General features: G+C 42.7%; 1 protein-coding gene across 2 annotated transcripts in view; it reads right to left on the bottom strand.

Annotated features, from left to right (window-relative positions):
- The window catches only part of PTDSS1 (phosphatidylserine synthase 1), a 70,235-nt gene that overhangs the window by 16,860 nt on the left and 26,530 nt on the right, over positions 1 to 26,845 (bottom strand). For both annotated transcript variants that reach the window (XM_011978671.1, XM_011978672.1), the window contains 5 exons: positions 19,864 to 20,022; positions 15,946 to 16,097; positions 11,621 to 11,762; positions 9,443 to 9,555; positions 6,383 to 6,448 (listed from right to left, as the gene is read on the bottom strand). In XM_011978671.1, the coding sequence (XP_011834061.1) occupies positions 6,383 to 6,448; positions 9,443 to 9,555; positions 11,621 to 11,762; positions 15,946 to 16,097; positions 19,864 to 20,022 (632 nt within the window). The remainder of the gene's footprint in view (positions 1 to 6,382; positions 6,449 to 9,442; positions 9,556 to 11,620; positions 11,763 to 15,945; positions 16,098 to 19,863; positions 20,023 to 26,845) is intronic.

The raw sequence follows: 26,845 nt of genomic DNA, 5'->3' as shown, positions 1-26,845 counted from the left end.
TTTGCATCCTTATTTCATTTTAAGAAAATACTGGCCAGAACCCAATCATTGGCCTCATAATGACCTGAAGTTTTTTTTAATTTTTTTTTTGTTGTTTTTTTAATTTTTTGAGACTGTCCCTGATTCTGTTGCCCAGGCTGGAATGCTGTGGCATGATCTCGACTCATGGCAACCTCCACCTCCCAGGCTCAAACAATTCTTCTACCTCCCAAGTAGCTGGGATTACAGGCTCACGACACCACGCCCAGCTAATGTTTGTATTTTTGTAGAGACATGGTTTTGCCATGTTACCCCGATTGATCTTGAACTCCTGAGCTCAAGTGATCCACCCACCTCAGCTTCCCAAAGTGCTAGGATTATAGGTATGAGCCACTGCGCCTGGCCAACCTGAAGTTTTTTCTGAAGACCAGTGCTTTTGAGTTAGTGACTTTAGGATATGATTTGCTTCAATGTGCTGAGGATTCTTAGCTAAGCCATTGTCTGTATGTGTGGGCACGTCTCATGAGACGGTGGCTAGGAGGAGGTGAGGGGGTCGGCTATGGGATTATATAAGTGTGGAGAGTCCCGGACTGAGGCCTGGGCATGGGAAAGGCACAAGGAAGGGCCAGGAATCAGGGGAAAGGGCTGAGTTGAGGTCAGGATAACATGGACATAGAAGGCCACCCTTAGGCTTGGCTTTTAGTCTGAGGGGATCCTAGAGGGTCTGGAGCAGAGGGTTTAACATGGTTTTTTCTCTCTCTCTCTCCATATATATATATATGTTATTTTATTTTATTTTATTTTATTTTGAGACAGAGTCTCACTCTGTCGCCCAGGCTGGAGTGCAGTGGTGCAATCTCAGCTCACTACAACCTCTGCCTCCTGGGTTCAAGAGATTCTCCTGCCTCAGCCTCCCAAGTAGCTGAAACTATAGGCGCGTGCCACCACACCTGGCTAATCTTTTGTATTTTTAGTAGAGAAGGGGTTTCACCATGTTGGCCACGATAGTCTCGACCTCCTGACCTCGTGATCTGCCCGCCTTGGCCTCCCAAAGTGCTTGGGATTACAGACATGAGCCACCATGCCTAGCCAGTTTGCTTAATATATATTTTAAATATATATATATATATTTTTTTTAATATATATATATATATATTTTTAATTTTCAGCTTTTATTTTACATACGGGGGTACATGTGGAGGAATGCTACATGTGTATATTGGACCCAGGTAGTGAGCATAGTACCCAGCAAGTAGTTTTCCCACCCATGCCTCACTTCCTCCCTCCCTAGTAGTGAGCAGTGTCTATTACACTGATGTTTATGTCCATGTGTACTCAATGTTTAGCTCCCACTTTTAAGTTAGAATATGCGGTATTTGGTTTTTTGTTCCTGCTTAGGATTATGGCCTCCAGCTGCACCCATGTTGCTACAAAGGACGTGATCTCGTTCTTTTTTATGGCTATTATTCCATGGTGTCTATGTACCACATTTGCTTTATCCAGTCCACCACTGATGCACACCTAGGTGGGTTCCATGTCTGCTATTGTGAACAGCATGGTGATGAATATTCAAAAACCTTCTGCTGGCTGAACACAACTGTGTGAGAAGACAAGAGCAGAAGCAGGGAGGCTACTGCGCTCATCCAGACACAGGGACTCAGGTTGGGGCTGTGGAGATGGTGAGAATTGGTGGGAACCCAACAATCACATGGGCTCCTGTAACCGCCAGCAACCGCCCCAACCATTACCTCTGGCCCACTAGAGGGAGTCCTCATCAATAGCATCCTTCCAGAAGGCTAACATTACTTTTCTACCAAGACTCAGAGGGTGGCTAGTTTAGGGCTGAGGCCCAAGGCTTGAGCACAGTGGGAGCCTGTATTAAGCCCACCAGTGTGAGACCACCTACCTCCTCCTACCTCCTCACCCCCAGGGGGGCTGGGGGTTCCTCCGCACAGCTCAGCAATAGGTCCCTTTACTCAGTTCAACTTTAAATCTCTTTGAACTTTCCCAGGATAAGCTAGGTGGCCAAATTGTGGCTTAATGGAATTGAGTCAGGGCCTCCATTCCCTGTGGTGCCATCCACCATCCTATATCTTGATTTAGCAAGGTTACAAGGTAAATAAACATTTGGGCAGCCTGAGGTGCTTCTGCTGGGAGCAGGCACTAGAGATTCCTGACCTAGGGCTGGTTACTGGCGCACGTACTCCCAGCACCCCCGATTTGTGGAGCCAGCTCCAAAAGGTGGGAAAAAAGATGATGTTAATGCAGAGCCCAGAGTCAGGAGCTCTTCGGTGAGTTGAGTGAAGCAGGCATGCTAGCAGGGTTGTTGTAGGAATCTGGGGGATGAAAGCTCTAGGCTAGTGTGTGTGAGCCAAACTTGAGAAGCAGAAGAGGAGTTTTTGGCTTGCCAACAAGACTGCACATGGATTCTGAGGATGCCACAGCAATGCCGGGGACATGGAGGCAGGGTACCTGGCTGCTGCATCCCACACGCACTGCTCCACGGCTGCACAAGCAATCCCTGGACGGCTCAGAGGGTGGGTGAGCCCCTCTCCTGGCAGCCAGGGGCTGGCCTCCAATAACATGGATGGAGACGTGAATCTATGTTAGCTCAATGACCACACAATAACACAAGATGACATGAAGCGTTCTCCAAGTTCAGGAGTGAGCTTCTAGTTCTGATTAGCGGGGGCAAAGACACCTTTTTGGAGGAAGCAAGAGCTAAGTGTGGCATAAACAATAGAAACAATTCCTACTGTGCTCCTCTGAACTTTCTAACTTCCAAAGAATCCCCGGGGCAAGGAGGGGAGAAGTGGGTCTTGGGTGGCAAACCCAGAACTGTTCTGCTTAGTCGTTTAGATACTTAGTAGGATTTGGGGCAAGATGCCATTTGAACACAGGGGGTCAGCTGCTAAAAAAAAAAAAAAAGCTTTGTAACTACTGTCAGAGCTTCTGAGATGTCAGTGGACGTGTACTTGAGTGCAGGGGATGGGGTGTGGCAAGATACAGGGAGGATGAACAGACACAGTCATGAGGAGAAGGGGAACTGACTATAAAGCTATACCAGCAGGACGGCGGTGACGCCCTTTTGCTGGGAAGGGACTCCCCTCCTGACACCTGTTCCCCTGTGTTTGCGCCCTCTTCCTAGAAGGAAGCTCATGCTCATAGCTGCATCTACCCTTTAGACAGACAGTCTGGGCTGGGTAGTGGCCCATGCCTGTAATCCCAGCACTTTGAGAGGTCAAGGTGGGAGGACTGCTTGAGCCCAGGAGTTCAAGACCAGCCTGGGCAACATGGTGAAACCCTGTCTCTACGAAAACTAAAATATAATTAGCTGGACACTATGGCGCATGCCTATAGTCCCAGCTACCTGGGAGGCTGACGTGGGAGGACTGCTTGAGCCTGGAAGGTCAAGGCTGCAGTGAGCTGTGATCACTGACACTCAACTCCAGCCTGGACAACACAGCAAGACTCTGTCTCAAAAGAAATAAAATTTAAAAAGAAAGAAAGCCCGAACTATGGGCCTGGAAGAACAACAGAACAAAAGCACAATTATGAGAAATTGTAAGGAGGAGAGAGGGTTAGAATGGGAAGTCAACAAAGGGGATTGAAAAGAGAAAAGTGAGAGGAAATCCAGGACAGATGTTGCAGAGGGAAGAGGCCAGTTTCAAGAAGGCAGATACTGTATAGAAGATCCGAGAAGAGGATGGGGAAAGGACTGGCTGGTTTGGAGCTGACCTTGGAGACCAGCAGAGGTGGGAACTTATTGTGATGGACACATTAGCAGCGGTGGGATAACAGACAGCGAGGAAACTGGTCAGGTGAGGAGCAGCTCTGGCTGCCTCTGGGAGGCAGGATGCAGTCCTGGGCCCTCAGGCAGGGTAGGCTCACTCTCCCGTGAGGGTCCACCCCATGCACTCCCAGGAAAAGGAAAAGCCAACTGTGCACTGCTGTTCCAGCAGACCCTTGGCCACCTTCCTCCTAGGACCAGGCGAAAAAACACTGCTTCTATTTAAACTGGGCCAATACTCTTTTTGAGGCAGAGAAGCTCAATTCTAATCGGGGTGGAGTGGGGAAAAGACAAAGATGACATAAACCCCACACCTGGGGAATTTGTTCACATCAGTCTGGCCCCAAAACTCCCACTGAGCTGAAGGAATACCATGTGACATCTAAATAGAGAAAGAGCCCACCTTTCCACGTGGCTGCTTTCTCCCTGTCAGGGATCCCATTCCCTTGCTGGATGGCGCCCTCTCTTTGCTGAGTGCAACACCTTTCGTATAAAAGGTTTAAAAGCTCACTCTATGGCACAACTGTTAGGGATGACATGTATTTAGCTACAACAGCAAGTAATTCATAAAAACATTTTGAGGATACCATGTTTATAGAAGAGAAAGTACCCTCTTCAGGAGAAAAAGGTTGGAGTGCTGGGAAAGAACCCCAGGCAGGTACTCCTATTTGACCTTTGCCTTTCCCCTTCCACCTCCCAAAAGGCAACATTCAGAAAGTCACTATTTAGGGCACTGCTCCCTCTCATTTCTCCACCTTACCAAAGTCTGAGATCATTCCAAAATTAGTGAAAAGAAAGTTATAAAGCAGCTACTAGTGATTAAAGGAAACCACACACTTAAGTGTTTTCTGTTTTGATAGGAGAGGAAATAATGACAAAACGTCGGGGAGATAGAGCTGGGGCAGAGGAAGGAAGTGGGTGGCCTCCGGGGTCAGGAGAGCAGGAGGTTGTGGTTCCTGTTTCGCCTTCCCTAGCTGGCAGTGTGGACCGTGCAGGGGGCAGCTCTCACGGTTGTTCACACTCACAGGAGGATCCACTGGGTGTGATTTATGAGGTGGGCTTTATTATTTTTCAGCACAGCTCACTGGTTCTCACAAGATTCATCAATCTTGATATCACACTGTTCCGGGGGTTCTCAATTCTCAGTAAAGCACACTAAGTTAGCCCAATGATCCCTCCTTTGCATTTCACTATATTTTAATCACTTTCAAACAAGCCACAACTTTCTGGGGCAGTGTTTATCACTCTTCGGCATAGCTTACTTTTTTCCTTTTTTTTCTTAAAAAAAAAAAAAAAAAGAGGGAGAAAGACAAGGTCTTGCTCTGTCATCCGGGTGGGAGTGCAGAGGCACAATCATAGCTCACTGCAGCCTTGACCTCCTGGGTTCAAGTGATCCTTCTGCCTCAGCCTCCAGAGTCGCAGACTACAGGCATGTGCCATCATGCCTGGCCGACTTAAAACACTTTTTGTGGAGACAATGTCTTGCTATGTTACCCAGGCTGGTCTCAAACTCCTGGCCTCAAGCGATCCTCCCGCCTCAGCCTCCTAGATTGCTGAGATTACAGGCATGAGCTGCCATAGTGGAGTTTACCTTTGCCATTTCTCCCTCCGTGTGGATGGTGTTTTATGGTTGTCCAATTAGAAAGAAACTTGTCATGACACAACCTCTCTCTCTGACCCACCTATTTTCCTCAACACGTAAATCGATACAATTTTGTGGAAAAAGAAATCCACTCCACAGCAGAATAATAAGACCTTGCTAAGGACTTTTAAATATGAAAGCAAAATGCACGTGGAAAGAATGTGTGAGTGGGAGAGAAGAGCTCAAATGCAGGAAAGCCCATTTCCTCCTTGGACAATCCTTTAGAAGGAGCGGCCCGCATCCCTTCTTTCGGGACACAGGGCCCTCACACAAGAAGCGGGAGCGCTGCCTCTGCTCTGTCAGAAATCTGGGAGATGTGTGAATCCTCCCTCCTGCTATATCATGAACAAAGGAAACCAAATCTATCTTATCACCCTTTACGCTGCAACCACTTTGGGTAAGAAAATCAAGCTTACCACACAGAACTTATGAGAAACAAATGACAATGGCCCTTAGTCTTCTAGGGGTCAGGAGGAACCTTCCTAAATCTAACCTGAGTATCAACATTTTTAGCCTTTAAAACTATGTCACCCTTCAGAATCTAGATGACAGCTGGAAACACACACACACACACACACACAGAAAAATGGAAAGGAATGACATTAAAATATTAACAACAATTATCTCCAAATGGTTGACTTCTTTGGGTGATCTTTAGTTCCTTCTAGATCCTTTACTGAATTTTTATCATTGTGCATGTATTACTTTTTAATTGGGAGAATGTACTGTTTAAATATCTGTAAAAAGTAATTTCTTCTCTATAATGGGTGTGTGTGTGTGTGTGTATGTATATATACATATATATATATACATACACACACACACATACACACATACATATAAATAAAATCTTGTCCACCTGCCTTCACAGAAAAATTATACTGAAAGGCTGTTAACACAGGGTCAAGAAATACCCAAAGAAATTTAGGGCTTAAGTGGTTTTTAAATCTCCACAATAACAGATTACTCACCCAAACACCCAGCACTGTGTTCCTACGCGCTTGCACTGTGTGTCGGTGAGGTAAGCGTAGTACTGTCTGAAAGAATAAAGTTGGAATTCATTGAGAGCTGCTGGAAGACCAGCAAGTCAGGACATAATTAAATCACTTTGACAGAGTGAATGTAAAAACCGTCCCTCCGTGTCCCATGTCAGGCTGCCTGGTCTAGTTCTGTTCAAGAGAAGAGAAAGCCAGTGCCTGTTGAAACATTCCTGTAAGAGATTCAGCATTTGGGTTAGGCTGGAGGGAGGGGGGAGCATCATTTAAAGGGCCAGATTATTGTCTGGTCTGAGTGCCAGGGTGTTTGCAACTAACTGATCACAACCATTTACAGATTTCTTTGTTCCTTTTCCACTCCCACTGCTTCACTCGAGTAGCCTTATAAAAAAAAAAAGAAAAAAAAAACAAAATGAAAAAGAGCCAGATTATTGGCAAGGCAGTCTGGATTCAGTGGTAAGACTTCCACAGCCCCGCCCAAAGCAAGCCCGGGTGGGTGTTTCCATGTCTAGCTCCGTGGAGGTGACTCCAGAGAGTGAGCAGCACTGTCCGTCGGTTGTCCCCTCTGGTTCTCTCCAGGACAAAGATTGCTGATTGTAACCAGGCAAAAAATATACAGATTTTTGGCTTTCAGAAACTGGAATGGGACCCCAGCTATATCTCACTGCCATTGAGTGCCAATTACTTGGAATGTTACTGACAAGTTCAGAAAAAAACAGGCAATGACATGGTGCTGAAAGGCTCAGAACAGCACCATCCGGTAGAAATGTAATGCAAGCCATAAATGCAATTTTAAATTTTCCAGTAGACGTGTTAAAAAAAGTAAAAAGGAACATATAAAATCCATTTTATTAACATGTTAAACTAATATTTAAACAAATATATTAAAACATTATAATGAGGTATTTTATATTCTGTTTTGGCCCCAACTCTTCAAAGTCTGGTGGGTAGCTTCCATGCACCGCACGTTTCATTGCGGACTGACCACATCTCTGTGCTCAACAGCCACAGCTGGGGAGTGGCTTCTGTGTGGGACAGCACGGCTTGGAGTCTTGGAAGTACCCCTGAAACTCAAGCCACCCCTGCAGCAGCAGCATCTGAACCAGAAACTCATCATCTTTTTGGGGTCACTGACTCTTTGAGGATTTGACGAAAGCTATGACAAAGGCATAACACTTTGCATTAAAGTTCAGGGGATTCACAGATACCTGAAGCTCATCCATAAACTACTGTCTCCTCACCCCAAAGACCAGAGTGAAGAATTCTAATTATAAAGAATGTAGCTTTTCCTCTAACTTCATATTGTCATGACTTAATATGTCTTGACCATTTTAGCTACTCTACCCTCTAACTGGACCCATTTCCTTACATTGTACTTTATATTATCAGATTAAAAGCATGTTCACTCAAATATCTTCTCAAAGCAGATTCGTGTGAAAGTCTAATAAAGAAGGAAGAAGCTGGAGATGTGGTGTGTACGATTTACACTGAAGCCTCTAAACTCTCCTTTTAGGACCTAACATTTGCTAAATGGGGTGGCTATGTTAAAATCCATTAGCAGCACGTCCATCTTTCCAAGTAATTTGTCAAAGAACCTCCTTACATGGGAACTGCCTCAAACAGTGTTAAGGGCACAGGAAGTGCCTGATTTTTTAAACAAAGAGAGTTGTGGAGAAATCCATAGGGTATTATAAAATTTTGAGGATCTCTCAAGAGTTCAAAACATTGGACTTTTAGTGTCTAGTTTTTGTTTTGGAATGTTTAATACTGAAATTTTATGATAAATCATACGTAATTTGCTATTCTGTTCTAAGAAGAAACTTCTTTCCATTCTTACTTTATTGATTGCTCTTAATTTTATGAAAGAGCTGCAGTGAATCTTTTCTGAAAAAATTGTAAAGTCTCAAATTAAATTACATGTTAAATGGGGACTCTAAACCATTAAGAAAAAACAGGATTTATGAGATAATGACTGCAATAGACCACTGATCTATGAAGTTTCAAAGGGCTGCTGGCTTACCCACTCTTCTTTTCCATTCTGGTCATAACAAAAAGAACAGATGGGAATGTTAGGCTTAACTCCTCAGGACTTGGACGTGTCTTACTTGGTTTGTTGAATCCAGGATCTGGAGGTTTTTTTTTTTGGTAATAATGAATGATAACAAGAAGAGGTGCTGGCTGGAAGGTCTGTTTGACCAAGGTGTGGATCTACTGTCCTTGGCAAGTAAGGCCTGCTGCTTGTGGGGTTTGCAAGCACATTAAAAATAATGAAATAAGCAATCTTACTGCTTCTGAAAAGCTAACTCTTTTAACTGCTTAGATTATATTTGTACCTTTGGCAGATTTTTGGTGTCGCTACTCATTAATGCCAGTATTCCATATTAGTTATAAAACCCAAATGCCGTTTCTAAATAGGAAAAATGAAACAAATGAAAATGCTTGCTTTGAACCGCACTGGGACCAGCCTACTTGAGGGATGGTGTCTGAATAAGCCTCACCTCTAGGGCCCCACATGAATCCAGGGGATAATGGCGGGAACACCCAAGCTTATCTCAGTTGTCCTGGAGGACTGCAGGAAGGGCCTTTTTAAAAGGAAATTAAATTAATTTGGTCTGAAAAAGCTAAAAGCCTCATTCAAAAAATAATGTCATTTATGACTTCAGTTCTACCATAAAAACGTTTGCATTTTTCCAGTAATCTCATTTTTAAAAAACTCAGCATCACTATGCTGTTATTTTTTTCTAATATGATGTTATAGGAGAAAAAAAGATCAACAGTCCAAGACTGTAAAGGAATCTGATGATAATGGATAGTACTATTGGTGCGGTGTTGATCAAGTGCTTCCCTTTTTTAATGTCTGGTTAATGTTACTGACATCTGAGAACAAAACATTTTCTTCATATTCTGGATGTATAATTCTTTATGATGATATTTTCATGGAAAATCTGCTAGTTTATGTGACTTTCCTTATGCTAAACAGGACAATCTAAAGCAAGTTAATGTTCTCATATGACAGTCGGGCTTGTGCAGAATTACCTCACTGTGGGAGCCGTGATGCCACCAATAAAGAGAATTCTACCCCAACTTAATGGATGACTGGCTTGGAACACAAAGATATGCTTCAAGAAGAAGGTATTCAACTCAGTCAGCTGAAAAAGACGGAGAAATTAGTCAACCTGGTACCTCATGCTAATTCAAAATCCTCTATTCTTTAAATAGACATTCTACAATTAGAAATAATTGGTATGTTCAAAGCATTTTCGGAGAATAGATGTGGTCTTCCAAGGGTTGCTATTCAAACTAGTTAACAGCCAGTACATTATGGTTAGGGACCAATTGGAGGCCAAGGGAGAGGTGGTGGGGGTGGTGGATGGGCACGTAGGGGCACAGGATATCAGCTATTTGTTATGTTTCCTCATTTGTATTATTGTTACTCAGCTCACACGTGTGATCTACTGGGATAGTCAAGAGAGAAATGCTTTCAGCATACAGAAATCATGAAAGCAAACCTGTGCCACAGAACACCTATGCTGCCGTACAGAAATTAGGCCAGGTCTAAGAGAATTCCCACTGTAGATAAGTAAGCTCTTTAATAATCAAAAGAAGCTTGAGGCCATGCGCAGTGGCTCACGCCTATAATCCCAGCACTTTGGGAGCCCGAGGCAGGCAGATCGCCTGAGGTAAGTTGTTTGAGACCAGCCTGGCCAAAATGGTGAAATCCCATCTCTACTAAAGATACAAAAATTAGCCAGGTGTGGTGGTGGGTGCCTGTAATCCCAGCTACTCAGGAGGCTGAGACAGGAGAATTGCTTGAACCCAGAAGGCAGAGGTTGCAGGCTGCAGTGAGCCAAGATCGTGCCACTGCACTCCAACTTGGGTGACAAGAGTGAAACTCCATCTCAAAAAAAAGCAAAAGAAGAAGCTGGAGACACGTCTGAGAGATGACGATGGACTTGTGCAGCACACGCCTGGGACAGAGCAGATCCTCTACCAAAGGCAGTCCTTAAAAGTGGGTGTGAAGGGTTGGTCCAAGTTTCAGCTGGGAGCAGTAGTCCTTTTCCCTGAGGTTAGCATCTTCATGCAGTTCATCATGATGAGTAGCACAAAATATCTTGTGGCTGGGACATGGCTGCTCTCTGGCTGGATCCCGGATCCAGGTGTGCTCCATCGCATACCACCAGGTGGTTCCACCCTAGCAGCACTATACCACCCTCCTTGACAAATCCAATCATTCTTCCTTCTAATAAAAGAAAGCTTCTGCTTTCCATGACATTGGGCCTGATAAGGCAAAGCTTAATCCCAACCCATCTACGGTCCTGTTTTTAAAGGTACTGACCTCTCCAAACCATGGTGACTACTTACTTAACTATTCACATACACTTCTGTATGCATAAACTCCACTTATTGAGATGGGTATTGTCTCTGTGTGAACAAGGAAGATCGTCTGTCCTAAAAGTGACATCTGCTAATGTTTTCCTTATGTTGGGAGTATTTTGTGTTTATGTGTCCAAAACATGATTTCTGATGATTCTGAAAGATCCTCTTCAGGCAAAAGCTGGTTTCTCTTGGCTACTCTCCAAAAGTTGTGAAACAACCTGGGGCCAGGAGCATCAGAAAAAATTGCTGTCAGTCAGAAACACAGATGCTTCATAATCTTTTGCCAAGACCCTGGGCTGTCGGAATCACTTCCGTCGTGAAGTGGGCCACTTGGAAATACAGCTTCTCTCCACGGAGGACAACACTCTGGAGGACTCAGCAAAAGGCTCCAATTCCCTGGCACTCATTTAGCACCCTACAGATTACCCAAAGTGGTCACAGCTAAGGAACAATTTTAACCAATAAACACTAAATTAGGAATGTAAGAAAAGCCTTCTCATTTGTTCCTTTGGTCTTAAAAATGATCATTCTAAAAAGCAATCCAATGCCTAACTCATTGGATGATGGATGCTAGACACAATTTATTTCATGGAATCTAACCTGTTTCTAATTTGTAATTCAAAGATCCATATTTTAAAGCTGTCTTCACAATGAGGCAAGACCTTAGGCATCATAATATCACTTTGCTTAATTATTCTACATGCCAGCTGCAGAATATTATATCTTGTAAAGTATGGCGCTGAAAAGCAATGTAAACTAACGTTAACTCTAAATTCCTAAGAAGTTTTTATTTTAGTCTTTGTTTTCCTCCCAACTTCTAGGCATCGGAAAAAATACCTGCCAGATGATCATGAAAAGGTACACTCCGGCTACTCTCTGAAAAGAAGATTTGGGGTCAAACCATCGAACATAGGTCCAGCTAGCAGGAGTGAACTGCAGCACAGCTCTCTTGATCTTCCCGGTGGTGGTATGAATGTCCCTGTAAGAAAAGAATGGCTCCAGTGAAAATCCAGAGATAAGGCAGGGGGAAAAACAAACCACAAGAAAAAAATCCTGTGCGCTGATGATTTTTATAACAAATGCTCAGGACAAAGAGACTGCTTTTTATTTGAATTGTGTCTCAAAAGTCTCTCTATTTATACAGGTAAAGCAGGTGACAGATGCACACTCAATGGGGAATTGTACGGATGACAGGCACAGGGCAGCAAGGAGACTGTTCTCACCCACCGCTTCTCTCCCAGGTAAAACTGCACACACTCCGTATTCTTGCATCACCCACATCACTTCTTTACCCTATTTCTTCCCCAGAGCAGTAAACACTTTGGGTTGATGAACAGTGATATTTAACCCTTCTTCATTTTCATCCTCAAAATTACTCAAAAGTTTCATACACCCATGAAAGAACTAAACAGTCCTATAATTTACAAATGTGGACATTAAGGCTCAGAGACAGCAAGTGGCTGCCACACTCAGCATTAGGGGTGGGTGTAGATTCCAGCCCTTCCTGTCCTAGTCCAGGAGAGCCAAAACCCAAGGTATAATAAATACTATTTAATAACTGATAATGAGTCTTTAATTCCACAAATATTTATTTCATGAACTTTCATGTCTCCAACATTGTGCTAAGTGCTTGGAGGCACAAGCACCAACCAGTCAGGCCTTCTGTTCTACCGGATGGGAGCAGGGAGAGTGACAGGAAACCAGGGCTGTTCCTTCATCCACCCACCTATCCACCAACAAACTCTACTGAGAAAACATCACAGCAAGAAGATCTGCGGCACACTGGCAGCAAAAAATAGAGACCATCCAAAAATAAACAAGAACTACAAAAGACTTATACTGTAAAAATAGCAAAGTGCATAGAAAGACTGAAAAGAAAATGGGAATAAGTAGAGATGCAGCGTGATCAAGAATCAGGATATTTAATACAGCAAAGAGGTTAATTCGACTTAATTTGTATTCATTTATACATTTAATATTACTTTAAAAAACCACCAACATGAGTTTTTGTTGTTGTTTATTAGTTGGCCTTATGTCTTGGGAACTTGACAAAATGATTCTGAAGTCAAATTTCAAGAATAAACATAAGAAAACAAGGAAGTATATTGAAGTGAAGTATATTGTAGCAGTGTTTAAGAAAGCAGACATCCTGAGGCCAGGTGCGGTGGCTCATGCCTCTAATCCCAGAACTTTAGGAGGCCAAGGCTGGCAGATCACTTGAGGTCAGGAGTTTGAGACCAGCCTGGCCAACATGGTGAAACCCTGTCTCTACTAAAAATACAAAAATTAGCCAGGTGTGATGGCAGGTGCCTGTAGTCCCAGCTATTCAGGAGACTGAGGCAGGAGAATCGCTTGAACCTGGGAGACGGAGGTTGCAGTGAGCTGAGATTGTGCCACTGTATTCCAGCCTGTGCGACAGACTCTGTCTCAAAAATAACAACAACAACAACAAAAAGGAAAGCAGACATTCTGGTGCAAATTCAGACTCAGCTGCTTGCTAGCTATGTGTCCTTAGGCAAATTACTAAACCTAAGCCTCAGTATCGCATCATTCCTAAAATGAAGAGAATAACAGTGTCTACCCCCAGGACTGATGCAAGGCTCAAATGTGAAGCTTGCTTGGAGCAATACTTGAAGCATGGCTACTATTTTTGTTAGGTTAAATGCTGCCTTAAATATATTAAAAAGTGACTGGGCATGATGGCTCATGTCTGTAATCCCAGCACTTTAGGAGGCTGGGGTCGAGACTAGCCAGGCCAACATGGAGAAACCCTGTCTCTACTAACAATACAAAAATTAGCTGGGTGTGGTGGTGCATGCCTGTAATGCTAGCTGTGAATTACAGGCACTGGGGAGGCTGACGCAGGATAACTGCTTAAACCCGGGAAGTGGAGGTTGCAGTGAGTCGGGATTGCACCATTGCACCCCAACCTGGGCAACAGAGCAAGACTCTTGTCTCAAAAAAATAAATACATAAAAATTAGAATTAAAATTAAATATATTAAAAAGTGTCCTTGCAAGTTAGTGACCAAAGAAAGGTTTAGTAATAAAAGGGATGGGGAAAACTGGTTAACCAATGGAAAAAAATTGTGAAATCTCCTCCTCGCATCATATACCAAAATAAATTTAAGACAGATTAAACACTTAAAACAAGAAAAACCATTAAAGAACTAGAAGAAAGGCCGGGCGCGATGGCCCACGCCTGTAATCCCAGCACTTTGGGAGGCTGAGGCGGGTGGATCACCTAAGGTCAGAAGTTCGAGACCAGCCTGACCAACACAGAGAAACCCCGTCTCTACTAAAATACAAAAAAAAAAAAAAAAAATTAGCTGGGCGTGGTGGCTAATCCCAGCTACTCGGGCGGCTGAGGCAGGAGAATCGCTTGAACCTGGAAGGCAGAGGGTGCGGTGAGCCGAGATCGTGCCATTGCACTCCAACCTGGGCAACAAGAGTGAAACTCTGTCTCAAAAAACAAACAAAACTAGAAACTACAAGAAAATACTAGTTAAAAATTACCTAAACAAAAAGATTAACAGTATTTTTGATGTTTAAATAAAAAATCCACCACAAACTAGTTTAAAAGGGGATGACAGGCTGGGCATGGTGGCTCACGCCTATAATCCCAACACTCTGAGATGCCGAGGCGAGTGATAACCTGAGGCCAGGAGTTTGAGACCAGCCTGGCCAACATGGTGAAACCCCATCTCTACTAAAAACAAAAATTAGCCAGGCGTGGTGGCAGGCGCCTGAAGTCCCAGCTACTTGGGAGGCTGAGGCAGGATAATTGCTTGAACCCGGGAGGCAGAGGCTGCAGTGAGCTGAGATTGCACCACTGCACTCCAGCCTGGGCGACAGAGCGAGACTCCATCTCAAAAAAAACAAACAAAAAAAACAGGATGACAAAATGGAAAATAAAGTCACATTTATGGTAAAGTCTTAATAAGCTTAATCTATAGAAAGCACAAATAAAAGAGGGTAAATCCAATACAAATTGATAGAAATCCAGTATCACAATTTTATGTGCGATAAATCTGACAAAGGTTTAAAAAGGCAGTTCAAGGAAATAGTGAAATGGATACACATATATATTACAGGTGAGATTATAAATTAGTACACTCTAAGAATTTGTTTACCAAAAAAAAACAAGACGATGCACACTAAGATATATGTCCAAGAATGATCACTCCAGTCTTCTTTATAAAAGCAAAACTTTGAAACAACTAAAGGCCCATAAAATGGAACTGGTTAAATACTACATGGTTTATCTGTATGTTGAAGTACAAAGAAGCCCTTTAAAATCATGTTTTAGAAGAATATTTAATGATGGGGGAAAATGCTATTTTGTTATATAAAGTAAACACAGTTTTAAACACAATTGAAGCAACCACAGCTTTCATTATCACTGTCATTATTCTTCCTTATCAATGGCATGATTCCTGCTGCAAACTGAGAAGCAAGTTTAACAAAGCAGGATAAAGCAATGCCGGCAGTGTGACTGTCTTCCACTGGAAGCACAGTGGGGCATGCAACTTAAAACTAGTCAGAGAACTTCCTGGATGGCAAGTGAGCTGAGTCAGCGAAGAAAAGGATGATCAGGCTGGCCTATGGGTACACAGGCCAAGTCTCAGGTGAAGAGAGGGGAGCATGTGCACAAACAGACCCTCGGGTGCCTAGGAGGGTATAGAGAAAGGATCTCCCTACTGGGGCAATGGATGTATGACCATAACCAAAGACCATGAGAAGCCGTCACAGGGGAATGACATAATGAATCTGATGTTTTCAAAAAGATCACTCAAGCAATGTTGTGGGAAGGACTGGAGGACTTAACCTGGAAACAGACGAATTGATCCAGGGATAGGAGTCTGAATGACGGCTGAGGCAGTTGGGATAAAAAAGAGGGGGTAGATTTGAGAAATCTTTTGAATTAAGAGGATGGTGTTAGGACCCCCTGAATACATAGGGTGAGAAAGAGAAAATCATAAATGTTTGAGCATTTTCTGAACAAATGCTTGAAATCAGGTTTATAATCATTTATGAGTTTCAGTTATTAACATGGAATTTATTCCTTATCATCAAAGACCATACTAAAATGGATTCCTACCAAAACAATTAAATATATGTCATGAAAAACTGTGACTAATATCCAAAAAGAAGGCAACTCACTTGAAGCTTGCCCAGTGGTAAGTCCTCATCTCTAAAAACCGGCAAACGACCATGCCCAGCCAAATACCACCGCCATTGCACAACAGGATGTCCAGAATCACTTGATCCCACCAGCACTCGGCAAAATTGGGGAGGAGATGCATGAAGAAGAGCTGAGAAACACAAGAACCCATGGTTGAAATAATAAACAAAACTGGGTTACCATGCAGATAGATACATTTCCTTTTTAATAATACATTATTTCAGAAGAAGTCGTTGACATTTCATTTTTTCCTAATGTATAGAAAATAATCAACAGTAACAGGTTCTGCAATCTGTTTCTTATTTTTTATATTGCAGATGGCTTGCAAACAAACAGCACATATCCTAACAGTTCTCTTTTTGACACAGGGCTTTAAAGAAAGGATGGTCTCTCCTGAAAAATACTACCACTTAATTACCTTGGCTAACGACAACATGACAAGAATCTGGGAGGGGAAAAGGAGAAAAGTTTCCAACCCTGACAACAAAGCATTGTCATAATTCTCAAAATTAGCAGCTTGAGAATTCAAGTTGTGCATTTCAAAAATATCCCCTAGATATTTAGGTAAAACACTGAGTAAGTTGTAAAAGAACAGTTAGCTCTTGATGACACGATGTAGGAAGCATGACAGTTTAATAGGAAATCTCACACCAACTGATTCACAATAATGACAATCTTTTATTAAGTGCCCATTGATGTGCAAGGTGGTGAGAGAAAAGGAAGTCAAGGGTTTTGATTTCAAGGGGAGGAGTCAGATGTTGTATTTTTGGGTTTTTTTTTTGAGACAGAGTCTTGCTCTGTTGCCCAGGCTGGAGTGCAGTGGTGCGATCTTGGCTCACTGCAACCTCTGGCTACCGGGTTCAAGCAATTCTCCTGCTTCAGCCTCCCAAGTAGCTGGGATTATAGGCACACACCATCACGCCCACTAATTTTTGTATTTTTAGTTGAGCCAGAGTTTCACTATGTTGCCCAGGCTGGTCTCAAACTCCTGACCTCATGATCCGCCTGCCTCGGCCTCCCAAAGTGCTGGGATCAGATGTTTATCCAGATAAACAGAACCACAAGATATGATAGACTGAGGAAATTGTTACAATGGTGACATAAATGGAGTATGGTGGAAAAAAACATGCATTCTGACTGAGGCTGAAGGTTCCTTTGGCCTCTGGAACTTTCCTGGAGAGAGCTTCTGCAAGAAAGACATATTGGAGGGGGAACATGAAGGACAAGAATGACTGATTTCATGAGATGGAGATGAAGATGTGGGCATTCCAGGAAAGGGAAACAGTAAGATGAAGGGTGGAACAGAAGTCCTCTGGAAATCAATTTGTCCAAAACAAAGGACGTATCTGCTGTGTTCAGAACAGCATGCCCTGCTGTGTGAAGGTCCAATGTAAGGAGGTGAAATTATTAAGACAATGCCTGGGAGTTCTCTGGAAAGAGACAAGCCTGTAATTATAAACCTTTGAAGCAATATAATAGATACCACAAAGATAAAACAGTATTAATGAAAGCATTTTGTAAGCTATAAACAAATTATAAATATGAGGAATTTTTTGTTCTTAATGAACCTGCTGTCAAGAAGCTACAGAGTAGCTGCTGCATGTGATGGCTTGTGGCTGCATTCTTAACCCTGGGGGCCTGGTACTATCCTTGAAGTGTATTCCCAGGTTCCAAGCCATGAGATGGAATCTTAACTCTTGTCCTTAGAGAAGAGAGAAACTTCAGCAGAAGTCCATGACACATATTTGCTGAAAGAAAACTATGCAAGAGAAAGTGGGATGTGGAGGACATCCTCCAGCCTAAGAAACTTTCCTTGAAGGTACCAGGTTCTGGGGGTGAGATGGGCCCCTCACAGACCCAAGCCCAAGGAGGAAGGGGCTGCATTCCTTCATTCACTGCAGATTTGTGGAGCATCTGCCACGTAGAAGGCAAAGTCCTTGGGTCTGGGAATACACAGGCATGGGCCCTGCCCTCTTGAGGCACAAGGTTTAGCAGAAGAGTAGGAAAGAGCCTTGGTCTGGTGGGGTCTAAAGAGGATCATTTGGCAATAAACAGTGAAGAGACAAGCAACTCAGATGGAGATGACCGTGGATTAGAGACAAGCGGGAGCAGAGGTCTGAAGAGACGTCAGTGGACGACTGGGTGCTTAGAAGACTCTATAGAAATCTATAGGGCCTGGCGACCACAGGCACTGGGAAGTAGGGAAAGAAGGTACAGCAGATGCCGAGTCTGCAGTGCAAGCAGGAAGCAAGTGAGGCCGACAAGGGCCAAGTGCCTGACACAAGCCCATGCAGCAGCCAGGTTCCAAAGACGCTTGGAATTCAGAGGCGGAATGTGGTGTAAGGGCAGGAATGTGGGCTTCACATATGGAATCCAATCCTGGCTCACCTAAGGAGGCAAGGCAGTGCGCTCCAGCTCCCCCATCTGCACAGTGGGAATCTGTATACACCGCCTTTCCTGGTTTGTTGTGAGGACTTAGAAGGCATATCTGAAGTGTTGGGCACTATTATGGATCGGTTGAGTTGTGTCCTCTCAAAATTCCAGTGTTGAAGCCCTAACCTCCAATACCTCAGAATTTGAGCTTATTTGGAGATAGAGTCATTGGAGAGGTACTTTTTCAAGATGAGGTCATAGGGAGTACAGTGAGCTGCTAATCCAATATGACCTGTATCCTTATAAAAGGGAATGCTCGTGTGTCCTTATGAAAAAGAACAGATGGGACTGGGTACAGTGGCTCACACCTGTAATCCCAGCACTTTGGGAGGCTGAGGCAGGCAGATCATGAGGACAGGAGATTGAGACCATCCTGGCTAACATGGTGAAACCCCGTCTCTACTAAAAATACAAAAACTTAGCTGGGTGTGGTGGCGCACGCCTGTAGTCCCAGCTACTTGGGAGGCTGAGGCAGGGGTCACTTGAACCCTCCGGGAGGCGGAGGTTGCAGTGAGCTGAGATCGCGCCACCACACTCCAGCCTGGGTGACAGAGCGAGACTCCATCTCAAAAAAGAAAAAAAAAAAAGAACACCATGAAGCCTCAGACATGCACAGGGAGAACGCCACGTGACCACGAAGGGGCCATGCATCAACAAGCCCTGGGACCACGACTGCCAGCAAACCACAAAGATAGAGGAGGAGCCTGGAACAAATGCTCCAAAAGGCCCCAGGGGGAACCAGTCCTGCCAATGCCTTGATCTTGGACTTCTGGCCTCCAGAACAGTGAGAGGCACATTAACGGAAGCCACATCTAGCTGGCACACGTCTCTAAGTTAGGGTCAGGACAATGATGAGCATGGAGAAGTATACTGTGCATGTGGCCAAATGCTGTTCACTGGGAATGATTAAGAATAATAGAACAATAAAGAGGTAGTTCCCAAAATTTCATTTTGCTAATAGTTTTTCAAGACTATAATTCTTTTATTAAGGAAATGCAACAAACTTTTGATTACTGACATATTAGAGCTAACATTTAGAATCCATTTTGCAGCTACCAAATACCCTGGATGCTCTTATAGTACTTGAACACACAATTCTATTATCTCAAACTAGAAGCTAGTTAGTAGGTCAACTGATCTATTGAATTCTAAGCAGATCTCCTCATTCCCATTTATTTGTCTTACTTGGAATTTTAACTTCATTCTTTAGCTTTATTTCATTTGTTTCTCTTTAACACTTGCAGGACCAAGGTACACTTTATTAAGTTAACAAGGAGGTTTTTTTTAATATTTGCTTGTTTTTTAAACAGAAGTATAAAATATTCTTATGGGATGGTTTAAATACATTTTGTACCACAGGGGCTGGAGAATGGATTAACTGACTGTTAACGGACATACTTTTTCCTATATATAACCTACACACACAGCACAGTCTGGGGAACCCCCAATGCCCTCCTTCTTACCTCAGTCAGCTCCCAGGTAATACTGATTGTCCAGCAGAGACCGTAACTACGGATCAGCAAGGCCTTCATGGCCCAGCCCCAGAAATGTCCAAATGCAAATATATCAAAGTGGCTGATAATCCTCTCCCAGGTGATTACATGGCAGTTCACAGCATACTCCTATTTAAAATAAAAAAGTGAATAATTAGTGAAACTCTAGAAATCAACTTGCTTCCAGGATTCCGCCGGTAAATGAAAAGAACAGATATGACCTTGACAACTAATAAGTCCTGCTCAGTAAAAAAAAGAGAAAGTTTTAATAACTTAAGGGTCTTGAGGGAAAATGGACAAGTATTTGAGTTTATAAATCAAAACTGCTTTGCTGTGAATTGCAAAAGCTGCATTAAAATGAGAAGCAAAATAATTTTACAAAGGCTCAACATATCCTAAAGAGGTGGTATGACATAGATCATGTCATCTGACCACAGGGCAACAATATTAAAGCCAGTAACTAAAGCACAAATACAAGATTCCCAATAGATTTGGAAATTTAAACACACATTTCTAAATATCATGGATTAAAGAAGAAATCATAATATAATTTTTTTAATGTGCCATAATGATAATGAAAATATACCATGTAAAAATTGAACTTTAGAGGAAAATGTAAAGCCTTAAATAGTTATGCTAGAAAAAAGAAGAAAAGCACCCAACTTCAGTAATTAAAAGAACAGAGAACTCCCCTCCCCCAAAATATATCAGATACTACATAATTTAAATATTAAAAATTACAAAGCTTTTAAGAATTTTGGTTCCATTTCTAGTATCTTTGTTTTTGATTATACATATTTCTAAGTAATTTAATATCTTATCATATGACTGCATGACAATATGATAATATAACATTTATCGGGAATCTCCACATTTCACATCCTTTCTTCCCAAAATTAATTTGATAGGCAGTAGTAAGAGTTGGCAAATATTCACCCCCATTATCAGCCAGCTGAAAAAAATTCCTATAAACTATAATAATTTTAAATTCCAGAAATACTTCCTGAGAGCAAAAGAGCTTCCCTGTCTCTTCTGAAACCCACCACACATCAGATTTCCTTCTCAGATAAAATGCGTTTCAACTTGCAAAGCTGAACAAACATTTTTAAGAATTCTATTTTTTGAGAACTAGTATGATGTGAGATTATGCTATGTAAATGGGAAATCTGGAGAAAGGAGGATAAAATTCAATACGGATGAGTCAAGATAAGGCTTAAAAAAAAAAAACAAACCGCCCTGCAATAAGATGAAAAGTCTCTTCCCGGACTCTGGAACAGCACGTTCTTGTTACAGAGAATCGCAGGCTGACAGAGGGAAATGCCCTTAGGCTGAAGCAGGTTATATATTAGGTTAAGGAGCATGGCCACGTCCCATCAACTCAAATGTCTCAACCACCCCACCCTCTTCTTTACTCTGGAATACACTGTGTAGAGTTAGATAAGGAAGGGATAAGATTTGTTTTTAGAAGGCAACTCTTAAAGTAATCACAGCTTGCAGATAACTCTGGAGGCCTTTATACTCTATTAAGTATTTCTACGCTTTGACATGTGGGAAGGCACTTTAAAAATCATAAAGACCAATCCATCTATTTGCAGTATAGTTAGTAATGAACAGATTTGCCAGTTATCCCCTTCGTAAGACTCGAGGTCCTGGTCCCGGAAGGGCCACAGGGCACTGCCGTTTAAAGCAGCCAGAGAGCTGCGTACAGGCAGAACCCTGGGAACCAGGAGGAACAGGCTTTAACCGAAGACAGCGGAGAGCTGAAGCCTGGAAAGGGGGTCAAGTGGACAATGTCTGTGAGCAAAATATGGGTAAAGACAGATTCTGCTGACCTCCTAACTGCTCCTAGGCTAATCTTGGCAACCCTACCCTCTGCCTCGCTTGCTGGACACCTAACCAAATACCAAGTCCTATTCATTTTACCTCCCCAGGTTGTTCTTTTATCCATCTCGCTGCCACTATTATTTCTTGCTTAGACTTCCGTAGTAACAGTTTTCGAAAACTGTGGAATGTGTCAGGCATATAACAAAGTATAGATGATGCTATAATAAGCACCTGGGCATTCACATCCAGCTTCAGACTACAGAGAGATCTTGAAAATCATCATCAGATCATGGAATGTGCATGCATGTGTGTAAGGGTGTCTGGGGCAGGAGGGCGGGGAGAAAGGGGTTGGGTAGCATGTCCGTCCCAGTGCAGAAGGATCTCCACTACTGCACACACCGGGTCTCCAGCCCAACTATCTGTTCACTCCTCTCTGGGGCAGTTGCTGACTTTGGAAGAAGAAAGAGATCCAACCTCTTTTGGGTCCTCTTTGGAAATTACCTGCCTACAGACAGCACAGGTTCTCATCAGCTCCCCCAGCCATGCAGCAACTTTTATGGGTCAGGCCCTGCTTTGTAGAAGAAGCTTGTGGTTGTCTAATGGGCGAAGGGAAGCCAGGCTTGCTTAATTCAGCCCAGGTCTAAAGCCATCTGCTCCACTGAGCTCTTACAGGAAGAAATCAGCTGAGATTTTGAACTCTTGTTTCTGTTTCCAAACTCCACTAGAAATGGAGGTATTATTGATTGACCTCCTAAAACATCAACACAGGTCATGTAGCTCCTCTGCTTCTAAACCTTCCATGGCCTTTTCGTACATTTAGAATAACCCAAACTCCTCATCCCAGCTGGCTCAGCCCTGGCCGCCTCCTTAGCCTCAGGCAGGGCCCTCTGCCTTGTGATCCCTACACTCCTTCTGTACCAGACTGGTCCCAGCTCCCCACACCCCCAATCAGGGCCTCTGCACAGGCTGTCCCCTTTGTAACGATTGTGCTTCCTTGAATCTATGACATGCCTTTTTCACACTGTATTGTTTAGAGAATTAGGCTGACTATTTCAATATATTACAATGTGTAGCACTTTCAATGTAAAGTTTCTTTTTCTTTTTTCTTTTTTTTTTTTGAGACAGAGTCTCACCCTGTTGCCTAGGCTGTAGTGCAGTGGCGCAATCTCAGCTCACTGCAACCTCCGCCTTCCGGGTTCAAATGATTCCCCTGACTCAGCCTCCCGAGTAGCTGGGATTACAGGCGCATGCCACCACACCTGGCTAATTTTTGTATTTTTAGTAGAGACAGGGTTTCACCATGTTGGTCTCAAACATGGTCTCAAACACCAGGCTGGTCTCAAACTCCTGACCTTGTGATCCGCCCACCTGGGCCTCCCAAAGTGCTGTGATTACAGGCATGAGCCACCATGCCCAGCCCAAGGTTTCTTTTTTTCTCCTCCAAAAAGTCATACCTATAATTGATGGTGCATCTTAAAATTGATGTTGACCTCGCAAAGCCATGACCAACCTTCACATTACAAAAAGAGAGACCACCAGACACTGTGTGCCTCCTAGTGTGATACGTAGCACCAGCTATGAAGCAGTCCCACTGTAAAAACTGATCTGGAATCTAGAATCTCATCCAGCCCCTACACCTGAGTTTTACTTTATAGAAGATACAGGGGGACAAAAAGAACATGTTAAATGATGATATTGCAAATGCAGCTGCAAAATCCAGATGTGAAAAACCCTATAGAGTAAAGCAATGTGGTTTCTTTGACAAATAAACTTTCAGGAAATGATGAGGGGGAATTACAGATGAAAACAGATTTAAAAGACACATCAACTGCAATGTGTAAACCTTGTCTGGATCCTATTTTGAATAAATCAACTGTACAGAACATTTACGAAGCAACTACAGAAATGTGAACACTGTGTACTGTTCACTGTTCAGTGGTTATGCTAAAAAAAAAAAAAAGAAAAGCCCATCTATTTTAGGTTTAATTTCTGAGAACTGTTTCAAAATAATCCAGGATGTGGAATGAAAAGGTAAAATAAGTTTGGGCCTGTGTCAATAATACTGACACTGGGTGATGGGTACATGAGGTTATAGATTCTCTCTACTCTTGCACAGGTTTAAAATTTTTCATAATAAAATTCTAAAAAGCTGTTGAAATTGTCTTAGGGTTCAACAGCCAACAATTATTGGTTTAATTTGCCTTCTTGTGGACTCCAAGCTGCAAGAGGACAGGGAACATGCCCACCCTCTCCCCAACTCCCTCCAGCATGGGACGGTGTCTTATGAAGAAGAAAAGCGGGGTCAGCATTAATTCGCCAAAGACTGCTGCTTCAAGACAACCCAGTCTACAAACTTGTCTGAAATTTAAAGACATATTTTTGAATACAATCAATATTTTAAAATGCAGCAACTTTTCAATTACACAAACAAACTGCCTCTAATGGGATTTCAGTGATCCAATTTATAATATTTATAATATTATAATATTAATTCTAAGGGATTTATAATATTTTATAAATATTTATATTTATAACATTTTACGAATATTTGTATTTATATTATATAATATTTTATAATATTAATTTATAATATTGATTCTAAGAGAAAATGAAGTCTGAGTCTCAATGTATGATACCAGGCATGGACCATGGTCTATCAAGATTAGGAATGGGTAGCAGCATGAAGGAGTGGAGAGAGTAGGGACTCTCAGAAGCCAGGAATTATAGACCTGTCTTGCATAAAGGAACCACTAATGAATAGGTCCTTAGAATTGCAAAAGACAACTTTAAAGAAGTATAAAGGGATGGGATTAGAGATGAAGAAGATGAGGCTGTTTTAGCACCAGTTAGAACTCTACAAGCTGAACACAGCCTCGTGCTTTACTTTGGCAAGAAAGATTTAGCCAATACTTGGAAACTAGAGTTTAAAAGCCAGGTTCAGCTACTTGGGGGCTGTAACTGTGACATCTGGATGTCTCTGTGAGATCAAATTCCTAAGAAAGCCAGGTGTCAAGAGCATTATTATTCGATTCAATCTCCTCCTACTGGCTGTGAGAACTGGATCAACAGAGGCACACAAGCACATCCACCTGCAAGTCAGTTTACTTTGCAATGTGACCACTTTTGCTCAAAAATGCAAGAAAGATGTTTAGGAAAATATTACATTTGGGATCTTTCTCCCAATTTCTATTTCCTAAGGCTCCTGTGAGCATCAAAGCACTTATTTTTATGACTATATACTGGAAGCACACTCCAAATGGAAAGTACAGGTTTTGACGCCAGAGAGATCCATCGGCTTGTGTTTTCAGTGAGATATTGAATTTTAAGCTTCCATCTCCTCCTCTATAAAATGGTAATATGAACATCTAGCATGCATGCATGAGGCTTACGTAGAATATAAAGTGCCCTGCACAGTGTCTGACAAATAGACAATTCATAATAAATAACTGCCATTATCCTCATAACCGTCATCTGCATTATCATCATCATGATAGGCTAAGATCTTAGTCAACCTCTGCCATTCTCTCCCTTAGAGTAAAAAAATTCCAAAACAGACTTTCTCCCCTGAGACTGATAAATAATTTCTGGCATTCTTATTTTAGCTTTAAGCATATCCCTTAAAAAATTTACAGATAACAATCTTTAAATACCACTCTAAGAAGGATTTCACCAGTGTCACTATGGGGGAATGATTATTTCTTGAACCTTTTATTAAGTCCCTTTGTATTACTTCTTGTTTGTCAAAGGAAGCCCATCTATGGCCCAAATTCCTGTTCTCCTTTTCAGAAAAGAATTAACCTATACCAAATGTTGGGATTAAAAAACATTGGAAATGAACATATTATTATATAAAATAGTGTGATACTGTGATTCATAATAAATAAATAATTTGGTCCTTGTCTCCAGTTCCTGGCTCAGAGCTCCTGAAACCCTTGCAATTTTCCTGACCAATAGGGGTGCCAGGTGCATCTTTTGTTCTAATATCTGTTATTTGACCCCAGTTACTGACAGAGTTCCTAATCCCTTGGAGTTTCCTGGGTGATAGGAGCATCTTTTGTTCTAATGAGGTGACTTGGTAACTTCCTGGGTGGGGGCTGGTTATCAGAAAGACCAAACCATGATTAGAAGCCTAGAACTTTCAGTCCCACCTTCCATCTTCTGGGAAGGAGAGCAAGACTGGAGACTGAGTTAAAAATTGATCATGGCGGGCTGAGCGCAGTGGCTTACGCCTGTAATCCCAGCACTTTGGGAGGGCAAATTACCTGAGGTCAGGAGTTTGAGACCAGCCTGGCCAACATGGTGAAACCCAGTCTCTACTAAAAATACAAAAATTAGCTGGGCATGGTGGCGGGCGCCTGTAGTCCCAGCTATTTGGGAGGCTGAGGCAGGAGAATTGCTTGAACCAGGGAGGTGGAGGTTACAGTGAGCCGAGATTGTGCCACTACACTCCAGCCTGGGGGACAGAGTGAGACTCTGTCTTTAAAAAATTAAAAAATAAAATAAAAAAATAAAAATTGATTATGGGCCAGGTGTGGTGGCTCACGTCTGTAATTTCAGCACTTTGGGAGGCTGAGATGGGTGGATCACTCAAGGTCAGGAGTTCGACACCAGCCTGGGCAACATGTTAAAACCCTGTCTCTACTAAAAATACAAAATTAGCCAAGTGTGGTGGCACATGCCTGTAATCCCAGTTCCTCAGGAGGCTGAGGCAGGAGAATCCTTTGAACTTGGGAGGCCAAGATTGCAGTGAGCTGAGATCATGCCACTGTGCTCCAGCCTGGACGACAGAGTGAGGCGCCATCTCAAAAAAAAAAAAAAAAAAGGCCAAGCGTGGTGGCTTATGCCTGTAATCCCTGCATTCTGGGAGGCCGAGGCAGGCAGATCATTTGGGGTCAGGAGTTCGAGACCAGCCTGGTCAACATGGTGAGACCACCATCTCTACTAAAAACACAAAAGTTAGCTGGGTGTAGTGGCAAGTGCCTATAATCCTAGCTATTCGGGAGGCTGAGCCAGGAAAATTGCTTGAACCTCGGAGACAGAGGCTGCAGTGAGCTGAGATTGTGCCACTACACTCCAGCCTAGGCAACAGAGTGAGACTCTGTGTCAAAAAAAAAAAAAAAAAAAAAAA

Source organism: Mandrillus leucophaeus, unplaced genomic scaffold, assembly GCF_000951045.1.
Source record: "Mandrillus leucophaeus isolate KB7577 unplaced genomic scaffold, Mleu.le_1.0 Scaffold198, whole genome shotgun sequence".
NCBI classification, from domain to species: domain Eukaryota; kingdom Metazoa; phylum Chordata; class Mammalia; order Primates; family Cercopithecidae; genus Mandrillus; species Mandrillus leucophaeus.
The sequence above is the reverse complement of the archived record's forward strand: the minus strand, read 5'-3'. Positions and strand labels throughout refer to the sequence as shown.